The 17,966-nt window shown below is 48.2% G+C and overlaps 1 protein-coding gene across 3 annotated transcripts in view; it reads right to left on the reverse strand.

Moving 5' to 3' along the window:
* LOC132400979 (serum response factor-like) overlaps positions 1 to 15,419 on the reverse strand; it is a 66,734-nt gene extending 51,315 nt beyond the window's left edge. The window contains exons 1-2 of one of the 3 annotated variants that reach the window (XM_059982635.1): positions 14,688 to 15,419; positions 59 to 325 (exon numbers count right to left, since the gene is read on the reverse strand). In XM_059982635.1, the coding sequence (XP_059838618.1) occupies positions 59 to 325; positions 14,688 to 15,182 (762 nt within the window). In that variant the 5' untranslated portion in view covers positions 15,183 to 15,419. The remainder of the gene's footprint in view (positions 1 to 58; positions 326 to 14,687) is intronic. The other 2 variants (XM_059982632.1, XM_059982633.1) reach the window with 2 other exon arrangements.
* Positions 15,420 to 17,966: the final 2,547 nt, after the last annotated feature.

Below are 17,966 nucleotides of genomic sequence, written 5' to 3' on the forward strand. Positions count from 1 at the left end.
AATGTATCAGCTGAGCACTTACTCCCCACCACGCAGTCACGCTGCCCCACGGGTTTACCTTGTTTTCTCCACTGCTGTCGGTCTCCGATACCTGATAGGTGAGATCAGTTTCCTCGAACCCCGTGGCGCTCATCCGCTGATCCGTAGTGGGGTCAGAGCGCGGCGGGGAGTCTGGGGAGTTTAGACACGTCTGTATCAGCGCCTTGCCCGTCTCACTGGTGATCATCGGCTGCAGTTTCTGGGTGGCAAAGGTGTACACGTGCCCTGTCTCACTAGCCACCAGGAGCAGCACCTGCGTGCCTGTCAGCGTGGAAAGTTCATAGGCCTGTACATGGACAGAGGAAGGACAGGTTGTTTTATCATGGCTTAACAGGAGCAACAACCACATCAGCAACACTGGGGCACCGGTCCGTACAGGGGCAGTGGTTAATGTAGAACAGTACACTGGGGCTCCGGTCCGTATAGGGGCAGTGGTTAATGTAGAACAGTACACTGGGACACCGGTCCGTACAGGGGGAGTGGTTAATATAGAACAGTACACTGGGACACCGGTCCATACAGGGACAGTGGTTAATGTAGAACAGTACACTGGGACACCGGTCCATACAGGGACAGTGGTTAATGTAGAACAGTACACTGGGACACCAGTCCGTACAGGGGCAGCGGTTAATATAGAACAGTACACTGGGGCACTGGTCCGTACAGGGGCAGTGGTTAATGTAGAACAGTACACTGGGACTGGTGGGTCCGTACAGGGACAGTGGTTAATGTAGAACAGTACACTGGGGCACCGGTCCGTATAGGGGCAGTGGTTAATGTAGAACAGTACACTGGGACACCGGTCCATACAGGGGCAGTGGTTAATGCAGAACAGTTCACTGGGACACCGGTCCGTACAGGGACAGTGGTTAATGTAAAACAGTACACTGGGGCACCGGTCCCTACTGGGCAGTGGTTAATGTAGAACAGTACACTGAGACACCGGTCCGTACAGGGGCAGTGGTTAATATAGGACAGTACACTGGGACACCGGTCCGTACAGAGGCAGTGGTTAATATAGGACAGTACACTGGGACACCGGTCTGAACAGGGGCAGTGGTTAATATAGGACAGTACACTGGGACACCGGTCCGTACAGGGGCAGTGGTTAATGTAGAACAGTACACTGGGACACCGGTCCGTACAGGGACAGTGGTTAATGTAGAACAGTACACTGGGACACCGGTCCGTACAGGGACAGTGGTTAATGTAGAACAGTACACTGGGACACCGGTCCGTACAGGGGCAGTGGTTAATGCAGAACAGTACACTGGGACACCGGTCCGTACAGGGACAGTGGTTAATGTAGAACAGTACACTGGGACACTGGTCCGTACAGGGACAGTGGTTAATGTAGAACAGTACACTGGGACACCGGTCTGTACAGGGACAGTGTTTAATGTAGAACAGTACACTGGGGCACCGGTCCGTACAGGGACAGTGGTTAATGTAGAACAGTACACTGGGGCACCGGTCCGTACAGGGACAGTGGTTAATGTAGAACAGTACACTGGGACACCGGTCCGTACAGGGACAGTGGTTAATGTAGAACAGTACACTGGAACACCGGTCCGTACAGGGACAGTGGTTAATGTAGAACAGTACACTGGGGCACCGGTCCATACAGGGGCAGTGGTTAATATAGGACAGTACACTGGGACACCAGTCCGTACAGGGCAGTGGTTAATATAGAACAGTACACTGGGACACGGGTCCATACAGGGGCAGTGGTTAATGCAGAACAATACACTGGGGCACCGGTCCGTACAGAGGCAGTGGTTAATGTAGAACAGTACACTGGGACACCGGTCCGTACAGGGACAGTGGTTAATGTAGAACAGTACACTGGGACACCGGTCCATACAGGGGCAGTGGTTAATATAGAACAGTACACTGGGACACTGGTCCGTACAGGGACAGTGGTTAATATAGAACAGTACACTGGGACACCGGTCCGTACAGGGGCAGTGGTTAATGCAGAACAATACACTGGGGCACCGGTCCGTACAGGGACAGTGGTTAATGTAGAACAGTACACTGGGGCACCGGTCCGTACAGGGACAGTGGTTAATGTAGAACAGTACACTGGGACACCGGTCCGTACAGGGACAGTGGTTAATGTAGAACAGTACACTGGAACACCGGTCCGTACAGGGACAGTGGTTAATGTAGAACAGTACACTGGGGCACCGGTCCATACAGGGGCAGTGGTTAATATAGGACAGTACACTGGGACACCAGTCCGTACAGGGCAGTGGTTAATATAGAACAGTACACTGGGACACGGGTCCATACAGGGGCAGTGGTTAATGCAGAACAATACACTGGGGCACCGGTCCGTACAGAGGCAGTGGTTAATGTAGAACAGTACACTGGGACACCGGTCCGTACAGGGACAGTGGTTAATGTAGAACAGTACACTGGGACACCGGTCCATACAGGGGCAGTGGTTAATATAGAACAGTACACTGGGACACTGGTCCGTACAGGGACAGTGGTTAATATAGAACAGTACACTGGGACACCGGTCCGTACAGGGGCAGTGGTTAATGCAGAACAATACACTGGGGCACCGGTCCGTACAGGGACAGTGGTTAATGTAGAACAGTACACTGGGACACCGGTCCGTACAGGGACAGTGGTTAATGTAGAACAGTACACTGGGACACCGGTCCATACAGGGGCAGTGGTTAATATAGAACAGTACACTGGGACACCGGTCCGTACAGGGACAGTGGTTAATGTAGAACAGTACACTGGGACTGGTGGGTCCGTACAGGGGCAGTGGTTAATGTAGAACAGTACACTGGGACACCGGTCCGTACAGGGACAGTGGTTAATGTAGAACAGTACACTGGGGCACCGGTCCGTACAGGGGCAGTGGTTAATGTAGAACAGTACACTGGGACACCGGTCCGTACAGGGACAGTGGTTAATGTAGAACAGTACACTGGGACTGGTGGGTCCGTACAGGGGCAGTGGTTAATGTAGAACAGTACACTGGGACATCGGTCCGTACAGGGACAGTGGTTAATGTAGAACAGTACACTGGGACACCGGTCCGTACAGGGGCAGTGGTTAATGCAGAACAATACACTGGGGCACCGGTCCGTACAGGGACAGTGGTTAATGTAGAACAGTACACTGGGACACCGGTCCGTACAGGGACAGTGGTTAATGTAGAACAGTACACTGGGGCACCGGTCCGTACAGGGGCAGTGGTTAATGTAGAACAGTACACTGGGACACCGGTCCGTACAGGGACAGTGGTTAATGTAGAACAGTACACTGGGACTGGTGGGTCCGTACAGGGGCAGTGGTTAATGTAGAACAGTACACTGGGACACCGGTCCGTACAGGGGCAGTGGTTAATGCAGAACAATACACTGGGGCACCGGTCCGTACAGGGACAGTGGTTAATGTAGAACAGTACACTGGGACACCGGTCCGTACAGGGACAGTGGTTAATGTAGAACAGTACACTGGGGCACCGGTCCGTACAGGGGCAGTGGTTAATGTAGAACAGTACACTGGGACACCGGTCCGTACAGGGACAGTGGTTAATGTAGAACAGTACACTGGGACTGGTGGGTCCGTACAGGGGCAGTGGTTAATGTAGAACAGTACACTGGGGCACCGGTCCGTACAGGGGCAGTGGTTAATGTAGAACAGTACACTGGGACACCGGTCCGTACAGGGACAGTGGTTAATGTAGAACAGTACACTGGGACTGGTGGGTCCGTACAGGGGCAGTGGTTAATGTAGAACAGTACACTGGGACACCGGTCCGTACAGGGACAGTGGTTAATGTAGAACAGTACACTGGGGCACCGGTCCGTACGGGGACAGTGGTTAATGTAGAACAGTACACTGGGGCACCGGTCCGTACAGGGACAGTGGTTAATGTAGAACAGTACACTGGGGCACCGGTCCGTACAGGGGCAGTGGTTAATGTAGAACAGTACACTGGGACTTGAGAAGCTGCACATCTGACCCAAGCCCAACATGTGCACACTGGCTCAGTAATGGCCAAGTTTGCACAATGAGCTTTTGTAAACACTTGGAATATCACTCCAAGAGATTGTTAGACCAGGTCAGGTCAGGAGTGGAAGATTGAGTACTCAGCTGTTGTCAGGCCTATCATTTGAAGCTTAAACGTCCCTCATCGCTACCTCAGACTGGCAAAACTATGTCCACTTTGCACTACAATGGACAGTTTTTATTTATTCACATCATTTTCTTTAATGATGTACAATTTATGTTTTCTTGTAAATGTCAAGCATCTGACACTATGTGCCTGCGACGTTGCAAATTTGTAATTTCTGATTGCATCATGTGCTTATGACAACAAGCTCTGCTTTAACTCAAACATACACCCTGGCAGCTCTGCAGCACAGAACATGCAAAGCTCGCAGCATCCTGTCGTGGAGCCCCAGACAACAGTACACACAATCTGCATCTGATACTGGTGCACAAACTCTACAAACACAGAGAACGCAACAGTAAGGAGTGGTTCTCTCCTCCATCCTGCCCTGCTCTGCCGTATCATGATGGCTGATCAGCTAGCTCAGCACCACAGGTTCCCTTTAATATCTAATCTATACATCTCCGCCACCAAAGCCCCCTTGGGTAAAGAATTCAAAGATCAGCTGCACTGAATAAAGCAACTTCCTCTCATTCATCCTGAGTGACCAACTTGTTGGTAAACATGTCACTGTGCAGGGTACACAAGACAATCCTCATCCGGAACTCCAGAGGAAAGGCCTGGGGATTTCACCTTTATTCACAGGATTAACCTGACATCCCTCAGAAACAAAGCTGGCAATCACTCCCTTGATTACACACCTTTCCTTAGAAACCCTGTGTGGTCTCACCTCAACTCTGTAATAAGACCAACTAACATCCACCCTTATTCTAAGTCCTCTTGAAATGTTAGGCAATACACTCTGCCTTCCAAAATGCTTGCTATCTGTATATTAACTTCATAAGATCCCTCTAAATGCCATTACTTTTCAATTCCTCACCATTTAAAATGCTCAATTTTAGTCTTTTTTCTACAAAAATCCCTAACACATTTAATTCCTCAGTAGGATAAAAAAAACTGGCATGTGCCCTTTGACCCCATCAATTCTCAACCCAAGATGGCCATTCAACCAGCCTCCCACAGACCCCGAAGATACCCACCATTACCCTCCGAGCTACTGGGTCCAGAAGGGCTTTGCATCTCAACTTTTGGAATATATAAGATAGCTTAAGTTCGCCATTATTTCAAACTCTGAATTTATGTGCTACTGATAAGCAATCTTTGTCTTACACTTGTTCATCACACATACCTAACAGTAAAAAAAATTACTGATCATTAATAAATGAAAATTTAATGAGTGCAGGGAAACAAAAGCACCATTGGGAGAATACATGATTGAACAACAACAGCAGGCTTTCAGTCTCCACCTATAATGCCTTGTAATTAAAAGGTTACAGTACTTTTACTTAGGTTTTATGTTAAGTATACATTTTTTTTAAAAAAAATCAGCATTGTTGACTTGTTAGATTTTCATCAGCAACATTCCTGGCAAACTCAATGAATTTCTCTGCTGCTTTGTGACCAGCATTTGCTTTGCAGTGTCTTTTCTTAAATTTCTGCAACCAGCCTGCTGAATATTCACAACTACCTTAAATTTTCCAGTTTGCTGTGATAGATCCTTACTTGTTACATGATCAGCATATGGTCACTCCGATACTGACAAATCCACTCTTTCAATACACAATCAAGATCTTCATTTCTCACTTTATGCACTGTTTCCGAGGTCTCTCCTCAGAACCGCCTATGGTGTGCATCACCTGGGAACCTTCCCAGCACCACGTGGAATTTTCCATTTGTGAAGTTACGTCAGTGTTCAAACAAACTTCAGATTGTGGAGGTTTTTGTATAAGGAGTACCCAGCCTGAATTCCAGTCAACCCTCCAACCCCAAGTCGTCCCTGTAGTCCTATCATTTTTTGCATATTAAATTAATTAACACAAATTCATTGAACAAAATTGGAATGAATTGATTGAGGCAGTGGGCTCCATGTGGTAACTTAAAGGGACAAATCACCACGTGTTTTCCTTGTATCTATTCAGCTGCTTACAACTCCGATTTATCAAATGTGAATACTCTTTCAATAATTCATTCAAATTCTGTCCAATCCAGCCAAGTGGCAGTTAGTAATTCTGTACGTCAGACCATCTAGTCAATAGCTTGGTCTTTTCTTAAAATAGTTCTATTTGCTAACTTTCCTTCTGTGGGAACAGTTCTACGAGTTATAACACCCAAGCTAACATTTCATTAGCCAGTCGGGGCTGGGATTTTGTGCTTATTAAGGGATTATATACAGATTAATTACATATTAATTCTTTAAAAGTTAGCTTCTGTCATACTTTAAATGTTTCTCATTTCATGCCTCACATCTTCGTTAAGATCTCTACTTCACACTGACACCAACACTTTCAAAATCTTATTAAGAGTTAAGATCGTTCTTCCCCAAGGCCTCAAACACCAAATTATTAATCAGCCTTTTCTCAATACAGTTGGGGTAACTACACAAGTAACAAAGAATAATCTGGAAAATCTGACAAGTATCCAAGAAAGTCAGATTATCCGAGTTACAGTGAAGTGCCAATAAAAGGCACAAAGGCCTGGGTGAATAATCCAAATGCCCACCGATGTAGCTGCCCCTCCCCCAGGGAGTTAATCATGCTCTCTCATAGGTTGATTAAATTCCACGAGACATTTAGCTCAGACCACTGGGGGAGGGTTATCTCCATTTTCCCATCCCAATGGTCTGAGGAAATCGATGAGCTTTGAAGCAGCTGCTTTGAGTTTGTAGTCTGGTCCACTTTCCAAGACTCAGCTTCCGGCCCATGTCAGAGAACATCAGCAAAACTACCCAGGAGACAAGCACTCTGGGAGAAGACATGAGATTGGAGCAGAGGATTTTCCACAGCCTTACTGAATAGTGGAGCAGGCGTGAGAAGCAACAGAACTACCTTTGCTGTGGGACACACCTCTTGCTCCAATGATCAACAATCTTCAATGGTCTTTAAGTAGAAAAATCAACCTTTTCCCAGGTACAGTCTCACCAGTGGCCTATAAAGCCGCACTAAATCCTCCCTATTTTACTCCACAGCAAAGCCCAACACCCCACTGGCCTTCCAAATCACTTCTTGTCCTCTATGCTAACTTTGTATTTCATGTACAAGGGCACCCAGAACCCTCTGTACAGCAGCATTTAAAAAGCTTTCCACTATTCCGAGCTTCCTCTCAAAATGTATAATCCACTCCCACATTACACTTTGATCTGCCAGATCTGTACCCAGTTGCTCAATTTCTACTCCGAAGGCCTGCTCACAACTGCCATTCCCATTTCAGAATTATTCTCCAGCTCAGTTGCTTCATTTAAAGATTGTAAACTGCAGAGGCCCAGCATGGATGTCTGTGGCATCTCACTAGTTCTAGCCCCCCCCCCCACCCCAAAACGATGCATCTATCCCAGATAGATTTTATGTACTCCATTGTGAAGAGCTTCCTTCTCATCATGTATTAAACTTCCAGCATCTGATCAAGTACCTAGTTTCCCATTATTCATCCTGCTTGTTACATCCTTAAGCACCAAGATTCATCAAGCACCATTTCCCCAGCACAGAACCACATTGATTCTGCTTCAGTCTCTCGATTGGCTCCCTGTGCTGCTGTCCCAGTCTGCCCACCTAATCTGGGACGTCTCACAATCAAGCGTCATCCATTTTATCTGCCGTGGGAACTTACAGCCAAGATATCCCATCAAAACGATCAACAGGCACGGAACAGCAGGCCCTCATGTCTTCTCCATCAGCAGACCAGCTTGAAAACGTCTCTGAACAATTATTACAAACAAATCACATGTGGAGCCAACTCACTGGACCACTGTTACACCACCCTGGAGAGCACTTACCGTGCTACTCCACGCCCACAAGTCTGATTACCTGGCTTGTGGAGTATAGGCAGAAATTGAACTCCGCGCAGTACCATGTGAAGGCAAGGACTGCTTACAGGACTGTCGAGTCAGTGGACTGGACCGTATTCAGGGATTAATTTTCAAATTGGAATAAGTACACCCCAGTTGTCACCGACTTAAAACTTGTGTGGATGAGAGTGCTGCTTTCCCAAATCAAAATCCATGGATGAACCAGGAGATTCATAGACTACCAAGAGCTCGATCTGTGGTGCTCAAGTCTAGTGATCCAGCACTCCACCGGAAGGCTGGGTACAACTTGCACAGGACTCTCAAGGGCAAAAGAACAACTCCGAAGGAGGCAAGAGACAGAATCGGCAGGGTTCAACGCCGGCAGGGTATGCAGGCCATTACTTCCTGCAAAGCAAAACCCAACATCTTGAATGGCTGTGATGCTTCACTCCCAAGTGAGCTCAAAGTCTTTACTGCATGCTTTGAAAGGGAAAATGAAACTACAGCTATGAGGATTTCTGCAACATCCAGTGACCCTGTGATCTGTTCCAGAAGCCGACGCAAAATCGTTTTTCAAGAGGGTGAAGCCTCACAAAGTGATGAGCCCTGATGGTGTACAGGGGGTGCTCTGAAAACCCACGTCAACCAACTGGCAGGTGTTCAAGACATTTTCTATCTCATTGTTACAGTCAGAAATTTCCTGCTGATTCAAAAGGGCGACAATCATATCAGTGCCAAAGAACAGCAAGCTGAGCTGTCTTCAAGTCTCACATTTACAGAGAAGAAGTGCTTCGGAGGTTGTTTGTGGCTAGAATCAACTCCTGCTTCAGCAAGGACCTGGACCCACTGCAAATTGCCGATCACCGCAACAGGTCCACAGCAGGTGCAATCTCATTGGCTCTTGTATCACCTGGACAATGTTAGGCTGCTGTTTATTGACTGCAGGTCACCAGTTAATACAATCGTTCCTACAACTCTGACCAAAAAAACTCCAAAACCTGGGCCTCTGTACCTCCCTCTGCAACTGGATCCTCGACTTCCTCACTGGAAGAGCACAGTCTGCACATCAGAAATAGCATCTCCACCTCATCAACACTGGTACACTACCCTCTCTCTACACCCGCGTCTGTGTGGCCAGGCACAGCTCAAACGCCACCCATAAATTTACTGACAATACAACCATCATTAGCAGAATTCCAGATGGCAATGAGGTGGTGCACAGGAGTGAGATATCAGCTCACTGAGTGCTGCCACAACAACTTTGCATTTAACGTAAGAGCAAGTAATTGATTGTAGGCTTCAGAAAGGGCAAGACAAGGGAACTTATACCAGTCCTCAGAGGGATCAGAAGTGGAAAGGATGGGCAATTTCAAATTCCTGGGTGACATTTCTGAGGTTCTATCCTAGGCTCAACATATTGACAGCAGCTACTTTTCATTAGGAGTTTGAGGAGATTTGGCATGGCACCAAAGACACTCTCAGATTTCCCCAGAGAGTATTCTAACTAGCTACATCACCGTCTCGGGTGAGGGGGGGGCACTGCATGAGATCTAAATAAGCTGCAGGAAATTGAGAACTCAGTCAGCTCCACCATGGGTACGAGCATCCCCAACTCAAGGACAGCTCAAGCAGCGATACCGCAGAAAGGCAGCATTCATCACTGAAGACCCCCATCAACCAGGAGATGCCCTCTTCTCATTGCTCCCAACAAGGAGGTACAAGAGCCTGAAAGCACACAGACACACTGGTTCAGGAACAGCTTCTTCAGATTTCTGAATGGACACTGAACCCATGAACACTACCTCACGACTTTGTTTTTGCACTACTTACTGAACTTAATTTCCTTCTGCTGCCATAAAGTTAACAAACTTCAGGACATATGCTAGTTATACAAAACCTGACTCAGATTCTTTTAAACTTTAAGTGCCTGACGTTATCTTCATAATAATGGATTCCAGCATTTTCCCAAGACCAAATGTTGAGCTAACTGGCCAATAGTTCCTGATTTCTGACTGGGTCCTTTTCTCGAACAGTGGTTTTGCACCAAAGACAAAAATTACTATAAATTATCCAATTAGCAAACAAATAAATAAAATAATGAGGTACTGTTCAGAAATCTTTTGGAGGGGAAGAAGCCGTTTCTAAATCACGTAGGTTCCTGTACCATTTCCGGGTGGTAGGAAGAAGGAGGCATGCTGCAGAAGGCGAGTTTCCTTAACGATGGATGCCTTCTTCCTGAGGCATCACATCTTGAGGTCATCGATGGCAAGGAGGGTTATGCCCATGATCGAGTCTGCAACCCTCTGCGCTCTCCTGCGATCCTGTGCACCAAATCCTCTATGCCAAATTGTGGTGTAACTAGTCAGAATAGATCAGTGATCACATCTCACTGACAGGTGCATCTCAGGCTGTTAGTGTAGCCACTGCTCTATTCTCTTACATTCATAACCGTGGGCTAGGCGCTACTCAAACACCATTTTCCCAAATACGCCTATAACACAAGTAAAACTGCAGAGGAGGCATATAAGAGTGTGACAGATTGGCAAGTTGAGTAGTCATCTTACATTCAATGTTACCAAAGCCAAGGAACTGGCATTAGATTTAGGAAGGGGAAGTCAGGAGAACACAGCAATCCTTCCTGAGGGGTCAGCAGAAATTGTCAGCTTTAAGTTCTTACATCAACATCTCAAAGGATCTTTCCTGGGCCCAACACATTGATGTAATCATCAGGAAGGCATGAAGAGTGCAAGACTTCGTGTGTCAAAGACACTTAGAAATTTCCATATAGATAATGGTAAGAATATAGACTGACTACATCACAAGCTCCAATGCTGACAGGGGTTGTGCACTCAGCCAGCCTCATCACAGGCACAACTGCCCAAACATCCTGCTCATTCAGGACACTCACCAGCTGGGACATTCCTCTTTCTCTTTACTACCATCAAGGAGGTGGCACAGGAGTCCGAGACCCACGCTCAAAAATTCCAGAACAACTTGGGCCCCATCAGACTTTTGCATGATCAGAATCAAGAGTAACATTTAATAACACTGGCACATATTGTGAAATTTGTTATTTTGTACCAGCACATCACTAAAAATTACAGTATAAATTAAATAATTAGCACAAAAAGACAACAATAAAACTGAGGTAGCATATCCGATGGTAGAAGGGAAGAAGCTATTTCTGAAACGCGAAGGTAGCTTCAGATCTGCAGTGACTCATCACTCAACGAGGAAGCCAAGGGAGGGAGAGGGAGTACAGTTTTGGAGCTTATTGATTAGAACTGAGGGTACGACTGTGTTGAACACTGAGCTTAGTCAAGAAATAGCATCAAACCTGATGCAGGCACCGCCATCATCCAGCCGATCCAAGGCAGAGCGAAGAGCCAGTGAGGTTGCATTCGGTGCAGAATTATTGTGGTGATAGGCAAAGTCCAGGTCCCTGCTTAGGAGTTCTGACCATGGCCAGTCTCTCAAAGCATTTCATCACGGTAGATGTGAGTGCAACTGGGTGATAGCTGTTCAGGCAGCTCTTCTTGGGCACTGGTATGATTGTCACCCTTCTGAAGCAGGTAGAAACCTACAACCGCAGCTGTGAGACCTTCAAGATGTCCCTGAACACTCCTGCCAGTTGGTTTGCACAGGTTTTCAGTGCCCTGCCAGGTACAGCATCAGGGCCAGACATCTTGCGAGGGTTCACCCTCTTGAAAGAAGTTCTGATGTTGGTCTCTGAGACAGAGATCACAAGGTGACCAGATGCTGCAGGGATTTGCACAGGTGGAGTTTTATTCTCCTTTTCAAAGTGCACATAAAGGAGTTGAGCTCGTCTAGCAGTGAGGTATCATGTCCATTTATGATGTTGGGTTTTGCATTGTATTAGGTAATGGCCTGAATACCCTGTCAGGGCTAATGTTCATCCGATTCTGTCTCTCACTTCAAATAGAATTGCGTTTTCGCTCTTAAAATAGCCTTCCATAGATCATACCTAAACTCTTGTATGGTTTTGGATCATTGGTCTTGACTGTCAGAGCCAGCTGTCAGCAGACTATGAATCTCCTAGTTCATCCACAGCTTTTGATCTGGGACTGTTCTCGAAGGCACACACTCATCCACACGGGTCTTGCAGCATTTTCATTCACGTTCAAGGATCAATCCTCGAATATTGTCCAGTCCTGTAAGTGCTCCTCTGCCTCCTCGACCATACCTCCTTGGTCCTCGCCACTGGTACTGCCACCTTTAGGCTCTGCTTATACACTGGGAGAAGCACAACTAGGTACGATCAGACTTTCCAAAGTGTGGATGGCACAGCAAGTGTTCTTGATGGTGGTGTAACAGTGCGTTGGCTCCTCCAGTTCCACAGGTGATATGATTGTGGTAGGTCAGAGACCTCTTCAAGCTGGCCTGGTTGTAATCCACTGCGAAAATAGGAAAGGCATCACGGTGCTCAGCTTTTGCAATGCCTGCCCGATGCTGGCCTGGGGTAGAATATACACCACTACCAAGATGACAGCAAGAAACTCCCTCAGCAAGTACACAGGATGAAACTTGACCACGAGATGCTCTTGGTCGGGTGAGCAGGACTGAGATTGGATCTGTGCACCACATTGAGTTAATCCTAAAGCATGCTCAACCTCCTTTACTTTTAAAAGGCTCAGCTGTCCTGTCATTTTGGTGGATCATGAAGCCTGTGACTGCAGCACTGCATCTGAAATGGCCGGGGGTGAGCCATGTTTTCGTAGCAGTCCCTGATGTCCCTCCGGTTCTGCAACCTTGCTCTGAGGTCTTCAATTTTAGTTTCCAGAATTTGTACGTTCACCAGCAGGACAGTCAGGAGTGGGGGGGGGGGGGGGGGGTCTAAGGTCTCTGTGTTTCAATCATACATACAAAATAGCTTGCCTTCCCCACTTTCTCTTTCTTAAAGGGGAACTGCTCTTGCAGCCCAAGTCTGCTGGCTGGAGTAAACAGAATTTGAAGATGCATGTTTTTTTAAACATCCTAAAACAATATTGCTTATTGATACTCCCATGGCTGTGACTGTGGGTTTCTGCCAGTGGTCCTAAACCGGGATATCTGATGATTTCCATCGAAGCTGCACGTAGTCACAATTTATCAGTGCCATCTTGACCAGAACCACGAACACTGCTTAATTTCTACTTGTTTTGCACTAGTTATTTTGCAATTAGTAATTATGTCTTTGAACCACACTGCTGCTGAGTAATGCCAGTAAACCTGACTCTGTGGAAACCTGTGGAAGTCTCAGCTGATATAGCAAGACTCCTGACAAAGGAGAGCTGCTGGTGTGCCTTTGTGACCGTCTGCTACTGTGGGCTGCATGCAGTAGTGGGCAAATTACAATGATGCTCAGGCTGGTGTTAATTTGAAGCACAGGTTGATAGCTTTTGATTGGTAAGGGTACAAAAGGCAAAGGGGAGAGGGCAGGTTTGAGAGGGAAAATAAATTTGTCATGGTAGTATAGCAGTTACCATTAGGCTATTAGAGCACCTGTGATCCAGGGTCAGTTCAGCCACTGTATGGAGTTTGTGGCCACGTGGGTGCTCAACTGTCTCCCATACTCCAAAGGCATACAGGTGAACTGGTCACGGGGGTGCAATGGGTGGTGCTGGCTCACTGGGCCAAATGGCCACTATGTCTGAATTCTAGCCACTTCATTTAAGTAGAAGTAAGCTGCTGGGTGATAAGAGCTCTTCCTGGTCACCAGCACTATCGAAGCAGTAAGCGCTGAAGATGTCCAGGCTTTCAGTCCCTGGCAAGAGCCTAATGCGTTGCAAAGGTTCACCCCCTTGAAGCTGTGACATCAGATTCTGAGACAGATCACAGTGAAAACTGATAACAGATTGCCACTATAGTCCCAATAAGCACTGGATGGTATCAAAAGCTTCCAGAAGTCCACTTGAACAACCAACAGCTCCCGCTCCGGTCTGCAATTCATAGCTCCTGCTCGACAGCATACACCCCCTCACACCAAGTATACTGATGGACACCAGGCTGAGGGCCCAGTGCCCAGGCTGGAGACACTGGACAGATAACTTGGCTAGCTGCTCTTCCCTCAAAATGCCGGGGGAGCTGGGCCTAACATATATCCTGTCACTTCTCACAGATCAGGCTCCTCACATCGCGGGACCACCAGGAAGTAAACTGGCTTGAACTGGGGAGAAAGGGGGGGGGGTGGAGGGGGGTTGCTTTCGATCCATAATCCCAGTAACAGCTCTAGGTGCAGCCACCAGAGTTGGCACCATCAGTCTGCAAAAGGTCACCAACTTACAGTGCATCTGCAATTTTACACCACGAGGTAAAAGAGAGCTTTAACAGGGCAGTCACGGCGGACACTAGTACCCTCGAAAAGCAGGCTGGATTTCCAGCAACCTGTTGAGGTATCCCGGCTGCAATATTTCTTGCAACTCCGATTGTCCCCGCCGCGCATCCAACAAGTTGTCTTAACCAACCCGCCCACACGCACAGGGTTTAACCTGTCCCCATCAATACAGAAGTGGATCCGGATACTGGGGGAGGGAGAGAGGGGAGGAAGAGGTGGGAGAGAAAGAATAAACAGCCCACCCCACCACTCCAACGGCCGGCCCCCTCTCCGCCTCATTTAACCCAGAGCTTGCCAGCGAGCTGTCAGCCGCGGCCCGGGCCGCTCACCTTCTTCATGATGCCCGTCTTCCTCTTGCTGAAAGTCGTGTATCTCCTCAACTTGTTGTCGATGAATTCCATTTTGATCTTCACTCTGCCTCGCGTTTTCTTGCCCGGTTTCAGCCCGGCCGCTGCAGCTGCGGGGCCTCCCGCGGCAACTACCCCGTAAGCCCCGCCGCCGCCGCTGCCCGCGGCCAGCCCCGGGCCGCCACCGCAGTCCAGGCTCGGGTCGTGACCGGTCAAGCCGACCGCTGCCTCCATGTCCGACACCCGACGCTTCACCCCGCGCCTGTCAACCGGGGCCGGGGGCACCACCAGGTCATCCTCGTCGTCGCTGCTGGCCTCCGAGCCACTGTAGGCGGAGCTGAGGGGAGGCTCCCGTTCCCGGTTGCGGACGCTACCCGGTGGCGGGGGCGCTGCGGGTGGTGGTGGCGGCGGAGGCGCCTGCTGCAGGTTGCCCACGGTCGAGACGCTGTCGTTAACTCCAGCCTGGCTCTGCAGCATGGTGCAGGGCTCCGGTCCGTGCGGAACCCGCCGCTGCTTCTCACTCCCGCCACCAACTCGCTGCACCGGCAGTCGCAGCACGGCGCGGCACTCTGCTCCACGCCCAGCAAATAATCCCGCGCTCACCCACAAGCCCGCATCACCCGACCCACCATACCCGCCCTGGCAAAAGAACCTCTCTCTCCCCCAATCACACCACGGCTTCAGAAATAAATCAATGACTGGAAACCCCGGAGGTCGAGGATTCCCTCAATGGCGGAGGCTGCGCGACACTGGTGCCCGGCGCTACTTTCTCCTCCCCATATAAAGAGACAATGTTTCCTTTTATGGCGCGAGCTGCCCTTATATGGTGAGTCACCGCTTCGCGCTTTGATTGGCTGTCCGGTATCGTCACCCCCGAATAATTTACATACCAGTGCGAGCTTCTAATTACATCATGGGTGGGTTCAGAATGGGAGAGGGCACATGAGTGGGGGAGGGATAGGGCTTCGGAGATTACTTGATGGGCCGAGTGTTTTGATTTTGCTCCTATATGTTATGAGCGAGTGGAGTTTATGGGGAAAAGATGGGGTTGAGGACAGGATAACTGGGAGAGGGAGTAGGGGTTGAAAGGAGTGGAGCAGGGAGGGAGTGTGAAGATGGGTGAGATAGGGCCAGGGGGTGAGGGGGAAGATGAGAGGAATTCTTGTTTCTCCATCTCCCCATCCCTTATCCATCTCTCCCTATCACCAGCCCTTGTCCTCCAACTCCACCCCTCCTCTTCTAACAGTTCAATTGGCCTGCTTTTGCGCTTTGTTCTTCTTCTTTATCTCCTACCCCTTTTGCCACACTCCCCGACTTCTCTTTCAGCTCCCATCTTCCATTCTTCCTTGCTCCCTACCCTCTCCTTTCATCCTTACTCCCTCCTCCCCTTCCCCGATATTAGGATAATAATTTGCCCTACTGTTTTCCCCACAACTGGACGCACTACTTTATCCACATGGAAGTGCATAAACCATCCACTTGACACTCACTCGGCATGTCCCAGCCAGCTCTGTATTGGTAGAATAACTCATCATGACAGGAACATTGTGAACGGCACTGATCTGAGATATCCTGCTTGGAATAGAACAGTACAGCACAGAACCAGGCTCTTTGGCCCATGATGTCTGTGCCAAGCACGATGTCGATCTAAACCATTCTGCCTGCACTTGACCCATATCAGTCCACCATGAATATTAATGTACTTATCTGAACCCCTCTTCAGTGATACAATGCTATCTGCTTCCATCTCGACCTCTGCTGGCCTATACCAGGTATATTAAAAATGTCCCACATCTCCCTCCAAACTGCTCCCCTTACATGTTAAAGCTATGCTCCCTAGTACGAGACTGTTCTCCCCTGGGAAAAAGAATTTGACTGACTCATCAAAGGTCTGATTTCCTATATGTATGAGTCTGTACTGTAAGTTAATAACACATTATATCTCACAAATATTGTCTTTGCTGATTTATTGTCAAAATACAGTGACACCTTACAATGCTAGGAGCAAACTGTGGGAGGTAGAAGTCAGGGTGTCATTGGTCGATTTCGGGACAGATCGGACATTGTTATTCACAAGTGGCTCTTCCTCTCAAAGGTTGTTGGCATAATCAGTAAGCAGACCGAGGAAGCTCCTATCACCTGTAATGAGCAAGAACATGAGATTTGAAAGGTGCAATGACCAACAGCTGAGCAAATGGAGGAGGAGACAAAGCTAAAGCTCACCTCATGAACTTAACCTAGCTGACCAGGATGTAGATTCTCTCTGTCGGCCTCCATTCCCCTCTTGACCTCACGTCCCATCGCCTTTCTCTGTGTCTTCTCCGAGTCTTTTTTCTGCTTTCAATGATCATTCCTTCTCCCCTTCCTTTCCCTTCTTCTCTTCCTCTGCTTGCCTTATCTTCATCTCCATCTTCTGCTTGTTTCTGGCTTTCCCATCTCAATCTATGTCTTTCTCCCCATCCTTTCTCTCTGTCTTCCCAGCCTCTCTCTCTATACCTGTTAATCTCTTCCTCTACTGCTCCCTGTCTGTCCTCTCTGCCTCTATGCCTCCTCCCAATTTCTCTTCCTCTATCTCTACCTTGGCCAGATTCTTTCCCTCTCTCTCTCTGCTGTTCTCCATCTCTCCTCTTCCTTTCCATCCAGTCTGTATTCCATTCTTTATCTCCGCACATTTTATCCTCCTCTCTCCGCCTTGATTTCCTCAATTTCTCTCTTGACATCTCTTTCTTTTTATTACCTTCACTGCGTTCAGTCTTTCTGACCCTCTCTGGTGACATCTTCCTCTGCTTCTCATTATCTCGACTTCCTCCCTCTCTATCATCGTATGATCGTGACATTAGTTTCTGTGCCCACATTGACCTTCTCACTCTCTCTCTGCTCTCCAGTTTCTCTTCCTTCTCTCTCATCAGCTGGTCTCTCAGATTCCATTCTTGTTTCCTCTCTTTATCTCTTTCTCTCTCCTTAAATCTGCTAATTTTGTCTGCCTCCCTCACTCGTCTGTCTTCCCAAACTGCTTTCCAGCTCTTCTCTTCATCCCCTCCCTCCTGCCTGTGTATCTTTATCTGTTTCACTTTAGCTCCCATTTTGTGGGAATACTCTTTCCCTTTCTCTCCGTGGATCTCTCTGCCCATTTCACCTTCCACTCAATAATTTGAGAGAACTTCTCCCTCTCTACCTTTGCATTCCTCTCTTATTAAAGCACTTGAGTGGAAGTACTGAGATCCAAACTGCCAATGGTCCACTGTGCAAAACTGTGAGTAC

This window comes from Hypanus sabinus, chromosome 10 (genome assembly GCF_030144855.1).
Source record: "Hypanus sabinus isolate sHypSab1 chromosome 10, sHypSab1.hap1, whole genome shotgun sequence".
NCBI classification, from domain to species: Eukaryota; Metazoa; Chordata; class Chondrichthyes; order Myliobatiformes; family Dasyatidae; genus Hypanus; species Hypanus sabinus.